Below are 17,985 nucleotides of genomic sequence, written 5' to 3' on the forward strand. Positions count from 1 at the left end.
AGAATACATCAGTGAACAGCTATAAAAAACATAATAACATAAAACTTTGCTCCTAACAAAAATAAGGGCTTTTAGCTACAATCACAATTATTTCTATTCATTCTTCAGCTTTAATGTTAGGAGAGTGAGGGAAAACTGAAAAGACGTGTGCAACCAGCCCAATGATAAGGATATGAAAATTACTTGCCTGACATATCTTAAGATTTAGAGAAAAAAAAAGGCATGAGCACAATGAAAACATCAAGTAGGATACTATACATTAGGCTAATCATTTCAATAAACAATGTAACATCTGGCTACTTATTATCTAGCAAGTTCATTTGCCTAGTTTTAACTGATGTTGATTTAGCAGTTTAACAGATGATGATCTGATTCATATTATCACAAATACAAACCAAACTTTAGAAATGATGATGAAAAGGATGCTTAGAAGGAAAAAAGAATGAAAAATACCTTAGGAATAGGCTTGAGAAATCTTTAAAATCGTTATAAAGTTTTTGGAAACAGATGAATTTACAACATAATATGTCATGAGTCAACATCAATACATGACAATTCCAATGTTAACACTAATTCTACCTTTACAGCATCAACTCCTACCCCTGCTCTCTCTAACTAGTAATGCACTTCACCTTCTGCAACGAGAGGAGGTACTCTGCATCATTTTAAATGAGCACATTTCTAAAATGCCATGCCATTTTCTCTCAGACAACTTTTATCAAAAGTTCATCATTTTCTGTTTACAGCTATACTGTACCTGAAGTTTTTTTCTCTTGTCTGGATTCTACTATCACTTGAACATCTCTAAATCCTATGGTGGTTGGAAATTATGTTGCTTACTGCATTATGATAAGTGGAAGCAGATTCAGGGAATGACTCAGAAAGGTAGTAGTACAGAGACAGAGCTTGTATGAAGATGTTTGCTGTGACAAGCCATGACCTTGGTGTTTGTATGTTTTACACAAATCTATTGGTAATGGAAAAAAACAAGCAAAAATTGTTCCTCTATGGCTGTCATCCTGGCAATACTTTACTAATTTGTAAATTGGTAAAGAGGTAAAAAAGAATAAGTAAAAAACTATACAGCAATGGTAACACTCTGCCCCTAAACCATGAAAAGTGGCTTCAGTTTCATGTCCAAGTAGGACTAATGGGATCATAATAGCTAACTGTGCATGGGGTTGGTCAATCTTTCAGGCCAATGACTCTGGGTTAAAAGCTAAACCATCTCACCTTGAAAGATGCCACCTAATGAAAAAATGGAAATAACATGAGTATCAACTTGACTCACTGACACAATGATGTGTAATGATTTCTTTAATCTAAATATAATTCACCTGAAAACATCAATTCTTTGAAGAGTAATCTATGTAAATTTGCTACATCCTTTAGATATAACCTCTTCTAAATTAATTTTCATTGAACACAAACAAATACAACTAGACTATTCATAATTCTTGGACTAGGTTTTCCAACAACAAAAGTTTATCAGGTACAGTACACACATGGTTAAGAACTAATATCTACACAGAATCACAAAACATCCATTATCAAAGTGAAACTTAGAAAGGAAGCAAAATTGATTATCATTCTACTGTTTCATTATGCTCTCAGTTTTGAAGCACATACAAGGTATCAACTGAATTAGCATATCAAGATATTCTTGATATAACAGGGTAGCAACTGAACTAATACACCAAGACATTCTTGATAAAGTTTTTCCTTACTTGAGCCTGGTAAGCTTGCCTAAGGATACTGGAAGTTTCTGCAGAAAATTTTCACCAATTTTTAAGCTGATGAGATTATGTAACTTCCCTAAGGTATGCGGGAGGTACTCCATCTGTATATAAAAAAAAAGAAGAGCATGTCTGAGAAAATTCTAAATAGTTTTCTTTCTTAAGAAAGAAACTAAGAATAACACTAACTATATAATATACAACAGACGATAGAGAAGAAAGAATACTTTCCACGTATTCCCTGTATGTCGTAGAAGGCGACTAAAAGGGAAGGGAGCAGGTGGCTGGAAATCCTCCCCTCTCGTTTTTTTTAATTTTCCAAAAGAAGGAACAGAGAAGGGGGCCAGGTGAGGATATTTCTATATATCATTATCAGGGGAGAAAGTATCCTTTGGGATAGGGGAGAAAGAAAACTTCCCATGTATTACATGCGTGTCACAGAAGGCAACTAAAGGGGGCAAGAGCTTGGGGCTGGAAACCTTTCCCTCCTTGTATTTCAATTTCTAAAAGGGGAAACAGAAGAAGGAATCAAGTGGGGAGTTCTTGTCCTCCTCGAAGGCTCAGACTGGGGTGTCTGAATGTGTGCGGATGTTACCAAGACGAGAAGAAAGGAGAGATAGGTAGTATGTTTGAGGAAAGAAACCTGGTTGTTCTGGCTCTGAGTGAAATGAAGCTCAAGGGTAAAGGGGAAGAATGGTTTGGAAGTTTTGGGAGTAAAATCAGGGGTTGGTGAGAGAACTACTCATGAAGCAGTTGTGGGAGTGTGTGATAGAGTGTAAGAAAGTAAATTCTACATTGATGTGGGTAATACTGAAAGTGGATGGAGAGAGATGTGTGATTATTGGTGCTTATGCACCCAGTCATAAGAAGAAATATCACAGATGCAAGTGTTTTGGGAGCAGCTGAGTGAGTGTGTCAGCAGTTTTGGTGCATGAGACCAGATATTAGTGATGGGCGATTTAAATGCGAAAGTGAGTAATGTGGCAGTTGAGGGTACAATTGGTGTACACGCGGTATTCAGTGTCGTGCATGGAAATGGTGAAGAGCTTGTGGATTCGTGTAATGAAAAAAGGCTGGTGATAGGGAATACCTGGTTTAAAAAGAGATATACATAAGTATACATATGTAAGTAAGAGAGATGGTCACAGGGTATTATTGAATAATGTGTTAATTGATAGGCATGTAAAAGAGAGACTTCTGGATGTTAATGTGCTGAGTGGGACAGTGGAGGGATGTCTGATCACTACCTTGTGGAGGCAAGAGTGAAAATTTGTAGAGGTTTTCAAGATAGAAGAGTAAATGTTGGGAGAAGAAAGTGGTGCGAGTAATTGAGCTTGGAAAGGAGACGCGTGAGGAAACACAAGGAGAGACTGAGTGCAGAATGGCAAATGGTGAGAGCAAATGATGTGAGGGGAGTGGGTGAGGACTGGGGTATATCTAATGAAGCAGTGATGGCATGTGCAAAAGATGCATGTGGCATATGAAAGGTGGGAGGCGGGCATATTAGAAGGGGTAGTGAGTGGTGGGATCAAGAAGTAAAGTTGTTAATGAAAGAGAAAAGAGAGGTGTTTGGACAATACTTACAAGGAAGAAGTGCCAATGACTGGGAGATGTATCAAAGAAAATGCCAGGAGGTCAAGAGGAAGGTGCAAGGGTTGAAAAAGAGGGCAAATGAGAGCTGGGGTGAAAGAGTATCATTAAACTTTAGGGAGAATAAAAAGATGTTTTGGAAAGAGGTAAATAACATACAAAAGACTAGAGGACAAATGGGAACACTGGTGAAGGGGGAATGGGGGGAAGTGATAACAGCTGGTGATAAAGTAAGGAAATGATAACAGCTGGTGATAAAGTAAGGAGATGGAGTAAGCACTTTGAAGGTTTGTTGAATGCGTTTTATGATAGAGTGGCAGATGTAGGGTGTTTTGGTCAGGGTTGTGAATGAAGTGAGAAAGTCAGGAAGAATGGTTTGGTTAAAAAAGAACAGGTGGTGAAAGCCTTGCAGAAGATGAAATCTGGCAAGGTGGTGGGTTTGGATGGTAGTGCAGTTGATTTACTAAGAAAGAGGGTGACTGTGTTGTTGATTGGTTGATAAGGATATTCAACGTATGTATGAATTACAGTGAAGTGCCTGAGGATTGGCGGAATGCATTGCACAAATCAAAGGTGCAAAGATGGGTATATTTGAGGGCATAGTAATTGTTGTATGTATGTGAGGCATGGGCTGCAGATGAGAAAGTATGGAAGAGGATCAACATGTTTGAAAAGAAATGTTTGAGGACAGTAAGTAGCATGAGAAGGGTTGATTGAATATGAAATCATAAAGTAAGAGAGAGCAGCGGTTGTAAGAACCAATCTTTCATGGAGATAAGTACTGAAGAAAAGCTACTAATCTGTGATATACTTTTTTGATAAAGCATGAAAATGCAATAATCAAAATTCAAACAATTTAACATTCAGTAATAACTTGCCTTATTGTTTGACAGATCAAGAAGCTGAAGTGTATGAGAGAGTCTCCCTTCAAAAAGCTGATGACTGATATGAGTGATGTTATTGAGGGACAGGTGAAGTTCTGTAAGGCAGTGCATTTCACTCATTGCTGAAGGTAATTCTTTTATCAAATTATTATTCAAATTAAGAGAGTGTAACCTCTTCAGTTTTAAGATGCGGTTTTCTATTCTATTTAGCTGAACATCATTTATCTGAAATAAAAATAATCTTGTCATTTAAACTCTTTTAACAACATATGTCAAAACACACGAGTTACTTCTTATCATATAAAATCTGAGGATCTATTGTCTTAATACAAGTATTTCCATTTTTCAAATCAGAAAACCACCATGTTTCTTGTGCCTCTTTTCATTTAAGACAAAAAGTATATTTCTGAACTGGGAGTAGGCTGAAAAAATCAATTGCATACTGAAAGAGTTAAATGAAAATAAGTAGTGTGAAAGATTAGAAAATAACCAACATGCACAAATGGAGAATCTGTCCATGCCTAACACAACAGTCATGTGAAAACATGGCACAGACCTCAATAACCACACTTGCCTTAAGTGACTCCAAGGAATATGGAAATGTTGTTGTTATTGGATATTCTCGTCTACTTCCAATTACAAGTTTTGTCTTTGGTTTTTCCACCTGGCTTTGCTTCACAGGAGCAAGATTGGAAAGATGAAGCTTGTCAATATCTTTGTTCTGGATACCTAGCTTTACTGTGGATGGAGAAACAGGATAAAATCATTTAACAAATTCTTCTACAGTATCCCAATATTTCAGTTGTCAAATATTTCTGTACAGCTAAAAACTCCTTTCTTCTGACCTCTTTAAGACACTTTGCACCATTTACAAAAAGTTTACTCCTCTAATGTCAATTCATCCACCTATCTATAGTAGTTCAGCAGTTATAACTAATTAATCCATGGTTATGCATGAAGAAATTCTTACTTTGATAATTGTACATAAATAAAATTTCTAATTTTGAAAACAAAACAGTAATACTGTAATTAAAGTATTCAGCATATTGGTTGACATAGGGAAGGTACATGGCAGCAGCTGGTAGGTAGCCAATGACCAGGAATGTATATTACCAGTACTATCTGCCTGGGTATCAGGAGGGTTAGTGCCGGCTGTGTAGTAAGCCAGCACTTCAGTGGTTGTTAAGCTGCACTCCTCTGACCCAGGTAGCTGTCTTTCTTTCCGCCTCACCCCACATATAGACTAATGCCATTCTGTCAACATATGATCTCTCTTTGTCATACATAACACCTGACAACACTTAACTCACACAGCTCATTCTTCATATCTCAAGATTTTCCTACCCTACCTCTTTGCAAAATGGTAGGAGCAGTAGACAGTAGTGAGTAGGAACATTTAAGTAGGAGCATTAGGGAGAAACATTACACAGAAGTAGGAGGTAGAAACATTAGGCAGGGGCATTAGGTAGAAGTAGTCGGAGGGAATACTAGGTAGGAGTCTCAGCAAACACTGCACTAAGAGTTGCCCTCTACCTATGGCCATCGAGGGTGAGGAACTAAAGGCTAAAAAGTGGCACTGGAGTGCACTAGTTATGGAGGATCAATTACTATGACCACCCCACGGAGGAAGTTCCACTTGGAAACAGGCATCAGAGATATAGATTGATAGATAGATGGTTGATCTGTTCTAAACGTAAATCAGTTGGCTTCTTCATGCAAGTACAAAATCAAGCTTTTCATATAGACCAAAGAATGAACTACTGCCTAGCAAGTGAAGTCAATTCATTCCAAAACAGTCCAGAGTAGCAAGATACCTGTCACTCCAGTAAGAGATGATTTACTGACTTACATGTCTGTAAGAAACTTTTGGCAAGTACAGGATCAGCTTTCACACACAGATCATGTGCTGGTTCCCTGAAGCGAATTGTAAACTTTCCTTCAGCTACAAACTTCGTAAAGACTGCCTCAATATTTCCACTAACCTGCAAGTTACACTTGGTTAAATACAAAACATACACGTTGATCATATAATGAACGACAATACAAATGAAAGGTTTGGTAGTATGCAAAGAATGATTCTGAGATGAGAAGTGTATACTGAAAAAGTTTAGGCATGTCATACCTAGGACTGAATTTACCATGGTGATCATCCACTGTCCTGTTTTGTTCAATTTGAAGGGGTATGTTAGCCAAAACTATACCTGGCAAATGTACTAACAAGTTACTCATCATATAAAAAATAAAAGCAAAAACTAAAACACATTAATTACAAATACTCTAACACTAAACCTATATCTAAAAATATATACAAACTAAACAGTTTGCCCACAATTCACAGGTTCCACAGGTTGACTGTAGTTTGGGTTAGTTGCTGGTTCAGGTTAACTAAGTCTTCACTCGTATATGCTGAAATGCCTCAAAAGGGATGATATAACCAGGTACTATGAAGTGAGCACAATTTGGACTTCCAACACAATGTAGACCATCCTAAGCTCCAAACAAAGCTCCCATCTAATCAGTGGAGTCTTCACCCTGTCTCCTCACAAGCCTGATGCCATCCAAGAGAGATTGCCCTCCCCAGAGACCACCATGGGTGAACAACAGGTCACCATATGTAGACCTCTGTTGCTTGGATATATCCACACTTGCAGCTCACATGAGATTACCAGTCTCCTCACAGATCAATACATCAACTATTCTGCTCATGAGATGATTATGTCTAAAATTTTGTACCTGAAACAAAAATCCCCAAAATAACACAGGTCTTCTACAGTTTTCACCTCCTCTGTGACTTTATATCTTTACAGTTAAGGATTCTCTTTGTGACCACAAAAACTAATCATCTAAAATTTATAATCTAAAACAATTTGACAAACTACTTAAAACCTATTCTAACTCTGATAATCTAACAAACAGCAAACAACTCATACTAACACTTGTCACTTTTACATTATAGTACAAGCTAAACATTTATAACGTAGAACTTTACAGCACATAGGGCAAGTAACAATGACATTGTCCAGCAGGTTAGCAATCACACAAACACAAGCTGGTTGTGCAATTACTGATGCTCGTTTTGCCAATACTGCACACACTCAGAGCAACAAAAAGATACAAGAGATCTTGATCACCCTGATGCGGGTGTAACTGGAAACTGACAAACTGCCCTGAGCAGCTGGCATGATCGGTCTCCATCCACCTCTAATCCTCAACATATCTTTCTTTTCATTCTTCAGCCAATCACAACCTTTTATTTGTTCCACCTTGGCCAATTATCTCTCTACATTCGACTTGTTATACACTTGTATACCTATGTAGCTTTAATTTTCCAAAAGAAGGAACAGAGAAGGGGGCCGAGTGAGGTAATTCCCTCTAAGGCTCAGGTCTCTGTTCTTAACACTACCTTGCTATTGTGGGAAATGAGAATATGTAAGAAAAAAAATCATACAGATATTCTCAACACCTTACTGGTAAGAGAAGGAGGCTGAATAACAGTTATGAAAATGTCATAAATCATTTTACAATCACTGTACCTTATACTTTGAGCCTAGTTTGTTCTGTGCTGTACACAGCTGAATAAAGAGACTTGTCACATCTGCTTTAGATCCTGGGAGACGACCAATCCCAAGAGATGATCTTGTACCATTTCTTTTATTGCTGAGGTTCAATGATGGTAACTTTCGATTGCTTATTTGAACATCGCAGTTTATCCTCATTTTGTTATGAATTACCTGCAGGTAATGGAAAAACTTTATGTATGTAAACTGACATAAAGTTTGGGAGAAAAAACACATTCAATGTTAGCAATGAGAATAAGCAATCTTGAACAGGAAAAGTCTCATACTAAAAATCAACCACAAAATCTGACACAGTTCAGTTTGATCAGGAAGGGATAGGGGGGAGAAGGGAGACATAGGAAACTCTTGTCCATTAACCACCATGTTCTGTGTCTCAAATCAAACGCAATGACTGCTGTGTTTTCAAATGTTAATGATAACAATACCAATTTCAATACTTGGTTCACCACAGCCTTTTTCTTAGTTATCTATAACTGAATTTTTTAAGGCCAAATATTCAACATGTAGGTTGTAGTTTGTAGACAGCCAACAACCAGGGAGGTATATTACCAGTACTACCCATCTAGGTATCAGGAGGGTTAGTGACATATGCTTAGTGAGCCAGTACTTCAGTGGTTGTCAAGTTGCACTCCTCTGAACATAGGTAGCTGTCTTTTCTTTCTGCCTCACTAACATGTGGATTATGACATTCTGTCCACAAACATTCAATCCCTCCTTGTCATATGTAACACATGACAACACTTAACTCACACAGCTCATTCCTCGTAACTCTAAACTCCTGCTATGAGCGCTAAGCACCAGCCCTGCCTTTTGGCAAAATGATAGGATCAGTAGATAGTAGTAGGTAGGGGCATTAGGTAAAAACAATAGGTAGTAGTAGTAAGTAGGAGCATTAGACAGAAGTGTCATTATGAACATTAGGTAGGAGCCTCTACAAACACTGCGCTAAACTTGCTCTCTACCAGTGGCCTGTTAAAGGTGAGGCACTAAAGGCTAAGAAGTGGCACTGAAGTGCACTAGTTATGGAGATTCTGTTGCCATGGCCACCCCTTTGAGGGAGTTCCAATTGGAACGGGCGTCAGAGATAGACATAGATAGATAGATGGGTATAGTCAACATGAGATTAACAAGTAATTTTTCAAAGTGGTATACTCAGAGAGGTTGCATTCGTATAAAATAAAGGTCTTACCCCATATTATGATTACTTTCCCTTGGTTAAAGTTACAGAGCTTTACGTAAATAATTACTAAGCCAAGTTGCATTACCAGATCCTCTATAAATAATCTGCTCTACTTTAAACTAAGCCTCAGAGTACTGATTACATACCGAATATTCAGAAAAACTTAAGCTGTTGAGGAAGATTATATGAGGTATACGAATGTTAAGTCTTTCTGTCATTTTTTTTTACATCAACTACACCCATTTCCATGAGTTTAATATCCATCACCATTATCTAAGATTGCAAATAAAACATAAGCTTCATATCACAATTTATCAAATATGAAAGGAGAGTTGGTACTGCTAGTGGACAAAAGACATAGACAATTACGGGTGTGTAATACTGTACCTTCAAAATACCTGGCGATAGATGACCCGCGCTTAGTATAGTTGCCTTATCCAGGCATGTTTTACTCATCAATATATGGTCTGCATAACCCCCCTCTCCTTCACTTCACATCACATTTATCTTCTCTTACAATGCTGTATTGCAAACTGTGGTATTTATCGACTATAGGTACAACCTCACAGTTCAAATTCTAGCTCGCAATGTTGACAAATCCACAACGCAAGCGTACAACTCCAGCAAAGACTAACAAAGCTTCTATTGAATACTTCTTGACGCACAAAATTGCTAGCGAATAAAACTTCAACGAATGAATGACGACAGAGATACAAATCCAAATAAGTTGATTGAAATACATTTGATATAGGGTAAGATTTGAAGCCAATCAATAGAAAAATGATTGTTTCTCCATTGCCCTCTCACCAGATCGGTCTTTCAAAAACCAACTCATTGTAAAACAGTCATAATGAATAACAGAAAATTAAAAACTTGGGGTATACGTCTCAATTTACCCGAAAGAAAAAATAGAAGGGGAACCTAAAAAGCTGTTATATCTTGGCTTTTCGTACCATACATCACCTGAAAGACAAAAGAATTGGCCCTCAGATCTGAAGAGGCTTCTCCATTGGTATTTCAGTCTCCCTGGTTTGTATGGCTAAGAAAATCGGTCATTCTGTTTTCAATATAATTCAGTTCAGTTTGGGTATCAAAGGGGTTCGATTTTAATACCTACTCTCCCCTCCCAAATGTTTTAGCAATCACTATATTTCGCCCTACTCTAGTCTTGTGTATATACTTGTTACTATTTCTTATTTATTTGCTATTTTCACCCCTATTCTCCAAAATATATCAATTGTTTTGTAATATCTATCAATTTCAATTTGGCTACATTTTTAATTGCCTGTAGTGTGACGATTACATCTTTTCTTACGAAGAAAACGGGTAATGCCAACCAATATTGATTGCTGGATGTGGTGGTTGCGCTCGTCACTCGCTAGAGGTGTTCGCTAGCTAAACAAACCAGTGGACTGTGGGTGTGGAGAGCAGCAGTCAGCTGGAACAGCAACAATGGAGCTCGAGGATCTGTTTTACCCTAAAGCTCTTTATATAGAAACTGTTAAGTATTTATGATATTAAGCTTTGAGGAAGCTTGATAAATATAATGCATGATTTTGTAAATAGAAGACTCATGTGTTCCCAATTTCTAATTGTATCTTGATTTTATTGTGCAACTACTTGCTGGCATAAACTGACAGTTTTAGCCTTTTGGGACAGCGGAGGATAATGGAATCGTAAGACTAAGTCTTATGCTCATGTTAATTTGATTTAGTACCAATATTTCGGAAAATGGCCGAGAGCAGGTACCACAAAGTAATACGCTTACACCATCTGTTTTTCCTATTCACTTACCTCAGGCATTGGTAATTTGCTATTGTGACTACTTCGCAAGGAAATAAGCTTTGGAAAAGTAATCACTTAGGTTATTTATGTAAACAGGTTGAAGATACATAAAAACCCTACAGAAGCTTTGAGTACCTACTCAGCAGCCAAGGTTTACTACTTCCAATGTTCTAAAGGAAATATATATATTCGATACACCCATGACTGAGCATTACATCAAATACTGTTGAATATCAAAATGCATACAACAGATCAACTGGCTGTTTACACCCTACTTTTACCTCTTTAGAAGCGGCCATACCATTTGATTCCCAGCCGTAAACCACAGACAGCATACATAAGCTTTATGATAGTAGACAACTTTCAGTCTGTACATATGGGTTCTCTCAAACACATATACAGGCAGAAGATTGGAGAATGCGTACATACGACCTCTTAACAGTTACAGCTTTTTTAATACTGATATATTTAGAACTATTGCATGGTCTAGGTAGTCCTACGGACACACGTGCATCCAGCTCCGAGTCGCAAAAACCTGTAGAACAGGATATGTGAACCAACATTTACAGTACAGGGCAAGTGGGTCAAGTTTTGAAGTCAGCCTGAGAGAGATGATAAGTTGAACTGCTTCAACTTAACTGTCAAGTATGGATACAGGACTACAACCACCCCATATTTTTTCCCCCCACAATTTTTCCATTTCCATCGTCAGTGCAGTATCACCAGGAACAGATGAATGGTAGCCACTCATTCATGTCCACTCTTTGGCATCATATACAATGTACCAAAACCAGAGGCCCCTCCCCCCCACCCATCTACTGTCAAGCCCCACAGCCCATTCCATGGTAGCCCTGACTACTGCTTATGCCTTGCATTATTTTCTGTATTTCTTTTGACAAATAAGGAAGCTGTAAAGTTTCCTTATTTGACATTATTTATAATGAAAAATAAATAATTTTGGATAATTACTAATTCAGTTCTACAGGCCACAGGAAACCGTGTCAGTCGAGGGAGTGTACTTTGTGGCTCCCAAAATATTGTGCTGAGTGGCAAAGTGATTGTGCTTAGTGGAGTGATAATTCGAGGAGACTTAGCCAATGTTAGAGTGGGCCGACACTGTGTCATATCATCAAAGGCTGTCATTAGACCACCATTCAAGAAGTTCAGCAAAGGGCAAGTGATCCTCAGTCACAATGTTAATATGGTTTCAAAGTGAAGATACTGTAATTCTCAGGTTCACAAACATTTTTACCTTTATACTTTTAATTATATATTTTTTTTTCAGTGTGGCATTTTTTCCTCTTCATATTGGTGATCATGTGTTTATTGGTGAAGGCTCCATTGTTAATGCAGCAGTTGTTGGATCCTATGTTTACATTGGGAAAAACTGTGTAATTGTAAGTATTCCATGATGTATCTAAGCTTGCTTTATCCAAAAATAACTCAGTGCCTAATAGGGAGGGGCTTTTGCTTTGTACTGTACAACATTACATTGAAAGGAAGCCTAGGCTGAATGTTACAGTACACTTGAGAGTACACCCCAAGTGAAATAAAAAGTAGCTTATGCCCCTACATCAACTGATTGCATTTACCACATGTGTTTCATAATTCTTTGTTTGCTTCAATGAATTAAGAGCAGGAAGTATTGTACTAACCTTGTCATCCATACACATCCATGTCTGTGGGGCCTGGATGTGGATAGGGAGCTGTGGTTTCAGTGCATTACACATGACAGCTAGAGACTGTGAACGAATATGGCCTTTTTTTCTTTATTCCTGGCGCTACCTCACCGAAGCAGGGAATAGCGATGCTGTTTTCCTGTGGGTTGGGGTAGAGACAGGAATGGATGAAGGTGAGCAAGTACAAATATGTACATGTGTATGCATGTAATGTCTGCATATATGTATGTATATGTTGATATGTTTATGTATGTGAGCATATGTGGGCATTTATGTGCATATGAGTGGATGGGCCATTTCTTCATCTGTTTCCTGGCGCTACTACCTCTCTGATGTATTCTCTGTGTGTTGCAGAAGGCAACTAAAAGGGGAGGGAGCAGGGGACTGGAAATCCTCCCCTCCTTTTTTTTTTATATTTTCCAAAAGATGGAACAAAGAAGGGGGCCAAGTGAGGATGTTCCCTCAAAGGCTCAGTCCTCTTTTCTTAATGCTACCTCGCTCATGCGGGAAACGGCTTAAATAGGATCTATCCTTTAAACAAAATCAAGTTTCCTGAAATTATTATTAGGGTCAACTACACTTGAACTTTTAATGCCAATATTTTTTTCTTTCTAGGGACGGAGGTGTGTGCTAAAAGATTGCTGCATGATTGCCGACAATACTGTTCTACCCCCAGAAACTGTTGTTCCTCCATTTGCTATATATTCTGGGTCACCTGCAAGCCATACTGGAGATTTACCAGAAGCGACACAAGATCTTATGACAGATTATACCAAGTCCTGCTACCACCATTTTATCAGAGTTAAAGATTTACCTCCACAAGCCAAAGAAGGAACTGCAAAGCTAATTGAAATTTAACAATATTTTCTCCACAGACAAACATGCTGTTTCTTGAGCTATAAAAGGCAACATGTTATTTTGTTTTATGTTATATGTATCACATAAAAATAGTTTCTTGATTGATACAGAAAAGCATGGCTCAGATAATTAAAAACATTTGTTTTATGTTGCTTATGTTTAGGGAAAACAGAGGTTGAATGAAACTAAACTGCAAATCTGTTTGTGATACAATAAACTTACTTTTTATATTTGTATGTGCATTTAATAATATTAATAAATTTTTATATTAAAACTGACAGATTAACTTAAGCATGTGTAATGATTCAACAACATTATTTATTGAATTGGCTTTATATCAACCATTTCACTGACTTTGCATGTTTGTAATTATTAATGAATAGTTATTTTTTGCAGCCAGTGTTTCAAAGTTATGTTAGCTAATCCACTGATCACTCATTCTGTCTCAGCAAGACACGATATAATATTTAAGACATTCGAGTCTTTACTAATTTGTTTTACTCAAGAATCTATTATACTGTATGCAGTAGCCACAAGCTTAAGTATTTTGTGAATTCTTGCTTTTATGAACATACTAGTAAATTTCATTTGATCTTGAGTACCCAGCCTTCCATTTCATCTTGTAAGTAGCAAGGGGAGATAAGATGCAAATGGTGGCTGTAGCAAGCTCAATGATGCACTCATAGTACACATGCAATACTTGCCTTTAACATTATATTAAAAAGGATAAATGACAAAATGTTCCATACTTAAAACCTACAAGTAAAAAGACAAGAACAAAAGGGAAAATGTTTTGAAGGGAGTTCCACACACACAAGATGTGGGAAGAATAAAGGATGAAAGAATAAGCTCAAATGTGAGGGGTGAGAGTTGGTTATTGATTATTAAAATTCATAAAATAAGGTGAACCTTGTTGAATGATGTACCTAAAGGCTGCAAACAGAAGTCAATGATTGGCCTGGAGTATGATGTCTCATGGATAAGTTAGCTAGGCTACACCTTACCAAATTTGGAAAAAGATATACATAGTTCCTTTGTTCCTAGCACCTCCTCACAAACACAGGAAATGGTAGGCCAGTATGAAAAAAAGGTTACTGCATTCAAATAAAAGTGTTTCATACAAAGTCTCCAAAACATTTTGTTTGATGATTACCTGAACACCTATTAGAGCCAAACTCTAAGCAGACAAATTAAAAGCATACAAATTCTGCCTGCTGTTTGGTTACAACATTACTTTGGCAGCTGGCAAATACCTGCAGCATATAAGTTACCCTGAATACTACCTGGATTCTTGATTTATTTGAATATTACCTGGATAATAAGTAACCTACTTGAAAGGGAACAGCTTTTGCACATTATTCTTAAAAATTACATGGAGGAATACTATAGACAAAAAAAAAAGTTGAGAAAGGGTGAGAATATCATCCTACTGGTCCAACATTATTGTATGGATATAAAAAAGTGGGCCTTAGGTAAGGAAGTATGGAAAAGGATGGATGTGTCCGAATCAAAATGTTTCAGGACAACATGTGGTGTAAGGAAGGTTGATTGAATGAAAAATGGCAGGGTAAAAGAAAGGTGTGGTAGTAAGAGGAGTAAATACAAGAGAGATGTAGAGGATATGCTGAAATGAGTTGGATATTTAGAGAGGATTACTATGATGGTATACATATAAGAAGTGGAAAGAGCTTGAAAAAGGGGTAAACCAAGATGGTGGAAGGATGGAGCAAATATGCAGTAGGGTGTGAGGGGATGCATGACATGAGAGTGAACTGGAGCAATGCTGTTGTATATAGGGGATGAAGTGTTGTAAGTGGGCTGAACCAGGGCACATGAAGAGGTCTGAGGAAACCACAGAAAGGTCTGTGGGGCATGGTTGTGGATTGGGTCATCTTGTTTTGCTGCATTTTGCATGACATGAAGAGAGTAGATGTGAGCAAATGAGGCCACTCTTCATTTGTTCTAGGTGCTACCTCACTATCATAGAAAACTGCAAACAAGTATGACATAAAAGGCGTAAAAATTTCAAATATGATTCGAACTATGCACAAGTGACAAGAAATAAATACAGAACTTGTACAACTGTAAATAGTAACAGACTATGCAAGTTGCTAATTAAGTACATGTATATCCTATTGACTTTCCATAATATGTGATTTTTTCTACTAAAGTGCAACAGGATGAATCTGTAAATCCTTGATATAATACCAGTTCATATGTATATGCTAGATTATACCAAATATTTTTTGTCTCAAATAATGAAGGCAGAGAATGACTGAAGTATTCAAATATATTAACTGAAGGGAAAAAATAAGAATGTAGTCTTGAATCAGAATTAAATAACCAGCTAACCATTGTAATAGTAGTACAGTTATAATACACTAAAACATTTGGAAAATATCCATTGTGAGTGTGTGGGTGGTGATGATGGTGCAAGTCAGTGGCTCTATGTTTTCTGTTTAGTTAGAAGGTTTAATCATTTGAACTGTATAGAGGTGTAATTGAAAATAATAAAAATTAATAAAAAATGTATATGATATACGTAAACTACAGAAACAGAACTGTACGAACACTCACCAAAGACACCTGAAAAGGCTGCACATCAAGGACTGAAGTGAAATGTGATGGATCAGCTGACCTGCTTAGAAGAAAAGGCTTTAGGAGGAGGAATCCTGCTTGGGTTTAACTTGCTTGTAGAAGGTCTTATTTCAGCTACAGAAGGGTTATTCGTGCTGCTTGTAGAGGTACAGACAATGATAAATTTGCACAGATTTCCTTTTTTTCTTTACATAATCTCAGTAGCTATGAAATGCACCTCTGATCTTTCTACAAGACTCTAGGGATGCAATTACTACACAGGTAATGTTCTGTGATGATCTCCACAGCTATTTCCAAATGAGTGAAAAATGTAAACCACTGCTCCATAATTATTTAATGTGTGGTTTCAGTTTCAGCCTTCTCATCCTCACAGTTCCAGTGCAGCATACCCTTGTTCAAGCTACATCATCTCTTCACTGGAAAAGTCTTTTCCATGAGTCTCCAAAAATCCAAGCACATTGGAATTTCTGACTTCATCAAAACTGACGTGCTGCAATTAGAAAGGCTCACAATCTTCAAATTTTTTGAAAGTGTCTCACTGAAATCATAAAGTTATATGTTGAGTATCCTGTAAAATTACTAGGCCTAGAGCTATGACATTAGAAGGTGCTTTCTTGCGCTCCTTATGTAACTCAGCGAGTTTTGTCTCCAAACTAATGCTCTTCCACTTGGCATTTATAAAACTACATGTCTTTTCACTTCAAAATGTGCTATGTTTGAAAGAGTAACTATTTATATTTATTTATTTTGCTTTGTCGCTGTCTCCCGCGTTAGCGAGGTAGCGCAAGGAAACAGACGAAAGAATGGCCCAACCCACCCACATACACATGTATATACATACATGTCCACACAGGCAAATATATATACCTATACATCTCAATGTATACACATATATACACACACAGACATATACATATATACACATGTACATAATTCATACTGTCTGCCTTTATTCATTCCCATCACAACCTCGCCACACATGGAATAACAACCCCCTCCCCACTCATGTGTGCGAGGTAGCGCTAGGACTAGACAACAAAGGCCCCAACAAAGGCCCCATTCGTTCACACTCAGTCTCTAGCTGTCATGTAATAATGCACCGAAACCACAGCTCCCTTTCCACATCCACTATGTTACAAAATCATGTTAAACCAAATCATATTCTGTATTAAGTGAACTGGTTCCCTGATATCTCAAATACCTCAAAACAAAACTAATTTAAATGGAACAATTATATGTACTGCAATTTATCCCGAGTACTTGAAATCTTTTTCACTCCATCCTTCCATCTCCAATTTGGTCTACCTCTTCTCAGATTCCTCCCTTTCTGACACATACCCTCTGCAACAACCTATCATCACTCATTCTTAACGTATTCAAACCATTTCAGCACTTCCTCTTCAGCTTTCTCAACCATTCTCAGCAAAACATTCTCCATAACTGGTGAAATCCAGTGCTACTTTTTAGCCTTTTGGTGCCTCACCCTTAAGAAGCCACTGGTAGAGGGGGAACTCTAATGCAGTGTTTCCAAAGGCTTCTACCCAATGTTCCTACTGTCTTCTTCTACCATAATGTTCCAACCTACTATTTCTACCCAATGCTCACAATTAAATGTTCCTAGATACTATTTCTAACTGATGCTGCTGACTAATGTTCCTCCCTACTACTTCTATCTATTGCTCCTACCATTCTGCCAAAAGACAGGGCTAGTACACAGCACTCACCAAAGGATTCCAGGATTACCAAAAATGAGTAATGTGAGCTAAATGTGTTATGTGTAGCAAGGAGAGATTGTATGTTTGTGGACAATGCCAGTAGTCCCCATATGGGTACAACTTGACAACCAGTGAAGTGCTGGCTCAATATGCAGCCACCACTAACCCTCCTGATACCCAGGAAGGAAGTAGCAGCAACTACTATGGAAAACAGCAAACAAGTATGAAATGGCAAGTACATTCAATGGACAGAACCAGGGCATGTGAAATGACTCTAGTAATCCATGGAAAGGTCTGTGGGGCCTCAGCATGGATAGGGAGCTGTGTTTGCAATGCATTACACATGACAGCATGAGGATGGATGTAAGCGAATGTGGCCTTT

At 37.7% G+C, this 17,985-nt stretch overlaps 2 protein-coding genes across 4 annotated transcripts in view; one reads left to right on the top strand and one right to left on the bottom strand.

Annotated features, from left to right (window-relative positions):
• The window catches only part of Lrr47 (Leucine-rich repeat 47), a 20,781-nt gene extending 2,877 nt beyond the window's left edge, over positions 1–17,904 (bottom strand). Inside the window, exons 1-7 of one of the 3 annotated variants that reach the window (XM_071656964.1) lie at positions 15,868–17,904; positions 12,409–12,571; positions 7,744–7,941; positions 6,060–6,192; positions 4,785–4,948; positions 4,205–4,435; positions 1,728–1,840 (exon numbers count right to left, since the gene is read on the bottom strand). In XM_071656964.1, the coding sequence (XP_071513065.1) occupies positions 1,728–1,840; positions 4,205–4,435; positions 4,785–4,948; positions 6,060–6,192; positions 7,744–7,941; positions 12,409–12,483 (914 nt within the window). In that variant the 5' untranslated portion in view covers positions 12,484–12,571; positions 15,868–17,904. Of the gene's footprint in view, positions 1–1,727; positions 1,841–4,204; positions 4,436–4,784; positions 4,949–6,059; positions 6,193–7,743; positions 7,942–9,355; positions 9,611–12,408; positions 12,572–15,867 lie in introns of those variants that run through there. The other 2 variants (XM_071656965.1, XM_071656966.1) reach the window with 2 other exon arrangements.
• Positions 10,314–14,424, top strand: DCTN5-p25 (Dynactin 5, p25 subunit). The gene is made up of 4 exons (XM_071656967.1): positions 10,314–10,468; positions 11,739–11,926; positions 12,039–12,150; positions 13,048–14,424. The coding sequence occupies exons 1-4, from the start codon at positions 10,421–10,423 to the stop codon at positions 13,288–13,290; spliced, it is 591 nt and encodes a 196-aa protein (XP_071513068.1). The 5' UTR covers positions 10,314–10,420; the 3' UTR covers positions 13,291–14,424.
• Positions 17,905–17,985: the final 81 nt, after the last annotated feature.

This window comes from Panulirus ornatus, chromosome 64 (genome assembly GCF_036320965.1).
Source record: "Panulirus ornatus isolate Po-2019 chromosome 64, ASM3632096v1, whole genome shotgun sequence".
Classification (NCBI taxonomy): domain Eukaryota; kingdom Metazoa; phylum Arthropoda; class Malacostraca; order Decapoda; family Palinuridae; genus Panulirus; species Panulirus ornatus.

Coding starts and splice junctions, on each gene's coding strand:
- DCTN5-p25 (XM_071656967.1), top strand. CDS start 10,421: ATGGAGCTCGAGGATCTGTTTTACCCTAAAGCTCTTTATATAGAAACT. Junction 11,927..12,038: donor TTCAAGAAGTTCAGCAAAGG/GCAAGTGATCCT, acceptor TTTTTTTTTCAG/TGTGGCATTTTTTCCTCTTC. Junction 12,151..13,047: donor TTGGGAAAAACTGTGTAATT/GTAAGTATTCCA, acceptor TTTTCTTTCTAG/GGACGGAGGTGTGTGCTAAA.